Genomic DNA, 3690 nt, shown 5'->3' with positions numbered 1-3690 from the left:
TTCCCCGCTGCTGCCATGGACCGCGGCGGCCGCGCCCCCCCCGCGCCCCGCCGCGCCCCCGGGGCTCCGCCGGTCCCGGTCCCCACCGCTCCCGGGCGCTTGGCGGCGGCGGCGGCTGCGCGGGGAGCGGAGCGGGAGGAGCTGGCGGCGCTCAACGATCGCTTCGCAGCGTTCCTGGAGCGGGTGCGGGCGCTGGAGAGGCAGAACGGGGCCCTGCGCTCCGCCCTGGGCCGAGCCGCCGCCGCCGCCGCCCCCCGAGCCGCGGGGCTGGTGCAGGGCGAGCTCCGGGGGCTGCGGGAGCGGCTGCAGCGCCTCGGCCGCGACCGCGATCGCCTCCAGGCCGAGCGCGACGGGCTGGCCGCCGAGCTGCGGGGGCTGCGGCAGCGGTGGGCGGCGGGCCCGGCACCGGGGGGGGGGACCGGGGAACGGCCCGGGAGGGGAGACGGTGGGGAGCGTGGGGGGGTGAGCGGGGATGCCCCGGGGTGGGCACCGGGGAGTGAACCGGGATGGGGACCGGGGGCTGAGGGGGGTGCTCCGGGGTGGGGACGGGGGCGTGAACCGGGATGGAGATCAGCAGGTGAACTGGGATGCGCTGGGTAGGGACCGGGAGTGTCCCGGTGACAGGGATGTGCGCCGGGATGGGGAGCGGGGGGTGCCCCGGGGAACGTTGGGGTGGGCACCGGGGGTGCCCCGGGACGCGCTGGAGAAGGCACCGGGATGGGGGTGATGGAGATGTCCCGGGAGTGAAGTGGGGATGGGGACGGGGGGTGCCGGGGCTGCTGGGGAGGGGACCGGGACGTGCAGCGGGATGCCCTGGGAGGAACCGGGGGTCTTTTGGGGAGGGAGCAGGGGGTGCAGCCGGTGTCCGTGGGGATGTACGGGGGGGCTGAGGGGGAACAAGGGACTGCGGAAGGGTGGGGCCCAGAGCAGGGCGCAGGGTCCCCGCCTTGCAGAAGGGGACACACTGGGAGCAGAACCGGACGAGCACTGGGAGGAGATGGGGCCAGAGGTGGAGCTGAGACCCCCGGGGAGGAGCAGGTCCCAGTGAGGGACCCCACGGAGCTGCAATGGGGTGGGGGCCCTGCCGCGGGGTGCTGCGATGGGGACCGGGGGGGGGGGGGGGGGGGGGGACCCGGGGGGTTTGGCGGAGGGGGGGGGCCTGCCTGCAGCTGGGGGGTGCGAGGGGGGGACACCTCAGGCTTGTGGGGCCCCTCTTCCTCCCCCATCCCCTGCGCTGTGCTGGCAGACCCAGGCAGTGGCAGGCTCAGGGTGGGGGGGTCTGCACCCTGTCCCCCTCCTTCCTTCTCACCACTGCTGCCCCCCAGGCTGGAAGATGAGATGCAGAAGCGGGAGGATGCGGAGAAGAGCCTCGTGCTGTTCCGCAAGGTGAGCGGGTGGGGGTCCCGGTCCCCCACGCACCCCACACGGTGCCTGTGCCTCCATGCAAAGTCTTGGTGACACACCGGGCACTCCCTGCGCTGCACGGCCCTGGGGGACACGGTGGGGGTCCCGTGGGTCCCATTCCCTCTGCGTTCCCCACAGCTCAGCACAGTTTTCTTCCCGCAGGACGTGGACGACGCCACGCTGTCCCGCCTGGAGCTGGAGCGCAAGATTGAGCTGCTGATGGATGAGATCGGCTTCCTGAAGAAGCTGCACGAGGAGGTGGGGGGCCGGGGCTGTGGGGCGGCGAGAGGGGTGGGAAGGGGGATGCCGGCGTGACCACCCGCGTGCCGTGGCACCGTAGGAGCTGAGGGACCTGGAGGTGAGCGCGCAGAGCCAGCAGGCGGAGGTGCAGGTGGAGCTCCGCCAGCCGGACCTGACGGCCGCGCTGCGCGACATCCGCACCCAGTACGAGAGCATCGCCGTGAAGAACCTGCAGGAAGCCGAGGAGTGGTACAAGTCGAAGGTACCCGGGGACATGGAGGAGGGGGGGAGAAATGGGGAGGGGGCAGGATGACCCCGCAGCCCTGACACCCCCGCCCCGGTCCCCGCAGTTCGCCGATCTCTCAGACGCGGCCAACCGCAACCACGAGGCGCTGCGGCTGGCGAGGCAGGAGATGAACGAGTCCCGGCGGCAGATCCAGAGCCTCACCTGCGAGGTGGACGGGCTGAAGGGCATGGTGAGCACCAGGGGACATGAGAGGGGGGACACGCAGGGACCAGCCGCAGCCCCCTGCTGCCCCTTCTCCCGCCTCCCCGCAGAACGAGGCGCTGCAGCGGCAGATGCGGGAAATGGAAGATGAGTTCGGGGTGGAGATCGGGAGCTACCAGGACGTGGTGGGGCGGCTGGAGCAGGAGATCCAGCACATGAAGGAGGAGATGGCGCGGCACCTGCGCGAGTACCAGGACCTGCTCAACATCAAGATGGCCCTGGACATCGAGATCGCCACGTACCGCAAGCTGCTGGAGGGCGAGGAGAGCCGGTGAGGCACCGTGGTGGTACTGCTGGGGAGGGCAGCACTCGGGCTGGGACACGAAGGAGGGAGCAGCGCCCGTGGCCTCATGTCCCTGTCGGCACCGAGAGCCCTACGGGGTGCAGCCACGCAGACCCCGGCCATAGAACAGGGTTGCCCCCCGTCCCGGTCACCCCTTTGTTAGGGAATTGAACTGTGAACCACAGCTCCGCGCATCGCTCCCACGCTCGGAGAAGTTCCCCTGAGAATTTCTCGCTGCACACCCAGAAAACAAGGCCACGCAGGGGAGCTGCCCTGGCCCTGCTGCTGCCGCTGCCAGCCCTGAGATCCTCCCACGGCCAAGGGCTTGGCACAGGGTCACTGGGACCCCCCCCGCTCCCCTCCCCTCACCACCCTCTCCCTCCCCAGGGCCACCTTCCCCCCGCACCCCGCTGCCTCCTTCAGCACCAGAAGCTCAGGTGAGGGCTGGCCGGGCTGAGGGGGGAACCCACATTTGGGGGCACGGGGGGACGGGGACCCCCGGAGGGTGCAGATGCATCCTTGGGGCTGTGCCCCCCCCCCGCCTGCACCCCGAGGTCCCAGTGGGGGCCTGATGGAGTCTCTGTGCCCCAGTGCTTGAGCTGGAGCCGATGCCGAGCCCCGTGCGGAGGATGCTGCTCATCAAAACCATCGAGACGAGGGACGGGCAGGTGAGCAACGGGGGGCTGACCCCCCCCCCCGGTGCGGGGGTGACCCCCCCGGTGCAGGGCTGACCCCCCCCGGTGCGGGGGTGACCCCCACTGTGTGGGGCTGACCCCTGCCTTCTCCCCCCGCAGCAGGTGGTGACGGAGTCGCACAAGGAGCGAGCGGAGCCCAAGTGAGGGGGAGGGGGGGCTCCCGGTGCCCCCCCCCGGTGCTGCCCGCCCGGTGCTGCCCCCACCGACGGAGGCCGGGCCGGACGCCCGGGACTCCCCGCTGCGGGCCGGGGAGTGGGGCCGCCCCCCCGTGCCCCCCCCGTGCCCCCTATTTATCGCTGGTTATCGCCGTTTGGTTCTCCCCGTGCCGCCGCCGCGAGCGGATTTGCCGTTGTACCGAGCGCGGCCCCCCCCGCCCCGCCCCGGTGCTGCCCCCCCCCCCGGGGGTGGGCTGGGGACGGGGAGGCGTTGGGGGGGTGGGGAGGGGGCGGGTGCTGTCCCCCGACGTCCCCGTTCGCGCTTGAGCGGCAAATAAAGGCTGGAGCCCGGAGGCGGCGCTGTCGGTGGCGGTACCGGGGGCCGGGACCGGGGCCGGGACCGGG

The 3690-nt window shown here is 72.7% G+C and overlaps 1 protein-coding gene across 3 annotated transcripts; it reads left to right on the top strand.

Annotated features, from left to right (window-relative positions):
* Positions 1–3638, top strand: LOC118159506 (peripherin-like). Of its 3 annotated transcripts, none has more exons than XM_035314082.1 (9): positions 1–183; positions 1363–1386; positions 1567–1662; positions 1745–1906; positions 1995–2120; positions 2203–2423; positions 2823–2872; positions 3027–3103; positions 3230–3638. In XM_035314082.1, exons 1-9 carry the CDS (start codon positions 16–18, stop codon positions 3272–3274), a joined length of 969 nt encoding a protein of 322 aa, XP_035169973.1. In that variant the 5' UTR covers positions 1–15; the 3' UTR covers positions 3275–3638. The 3 variants fall into 3 exon arrangements, 2 of the variants coding, with proteins under 2 accessions (XP_035169973.1, XP_035169972.1); XM_035314081.1 differs by having other exon boundaries at positions 1–386; positions 1326–1386; XR_004747145.1 differs by lacking the exon at positions 2823–2872 and having other exon boundaries at positions 1–386; positions 1326–1386.
* The last annotated feature ends 52 nt before the right edge of the window (positions 3639–3690 follow it).

Source organism: Oxyura jamaicensis, unplaced genomic scaffold (genome assembly GCF_011077185.1).
Source record: "Oxyura jamaicensis isolate SHBP4307 breed ruddy duck unplaced genomic scaffold, BPBGC_Ojam_1.0 oxyUn_random_OJ70722, whole genome shotgun sequence".
NCBI lineage: Eukaryota > Metazoa > Chordata > Aves > Anseriformes > Anatidae > Oxyura > Oxyura jamaicensis.
Note: the sequence above shows the minus strand (reverse complement) of the source record. Positions and strands in the feature narration are given on the sequence as shown.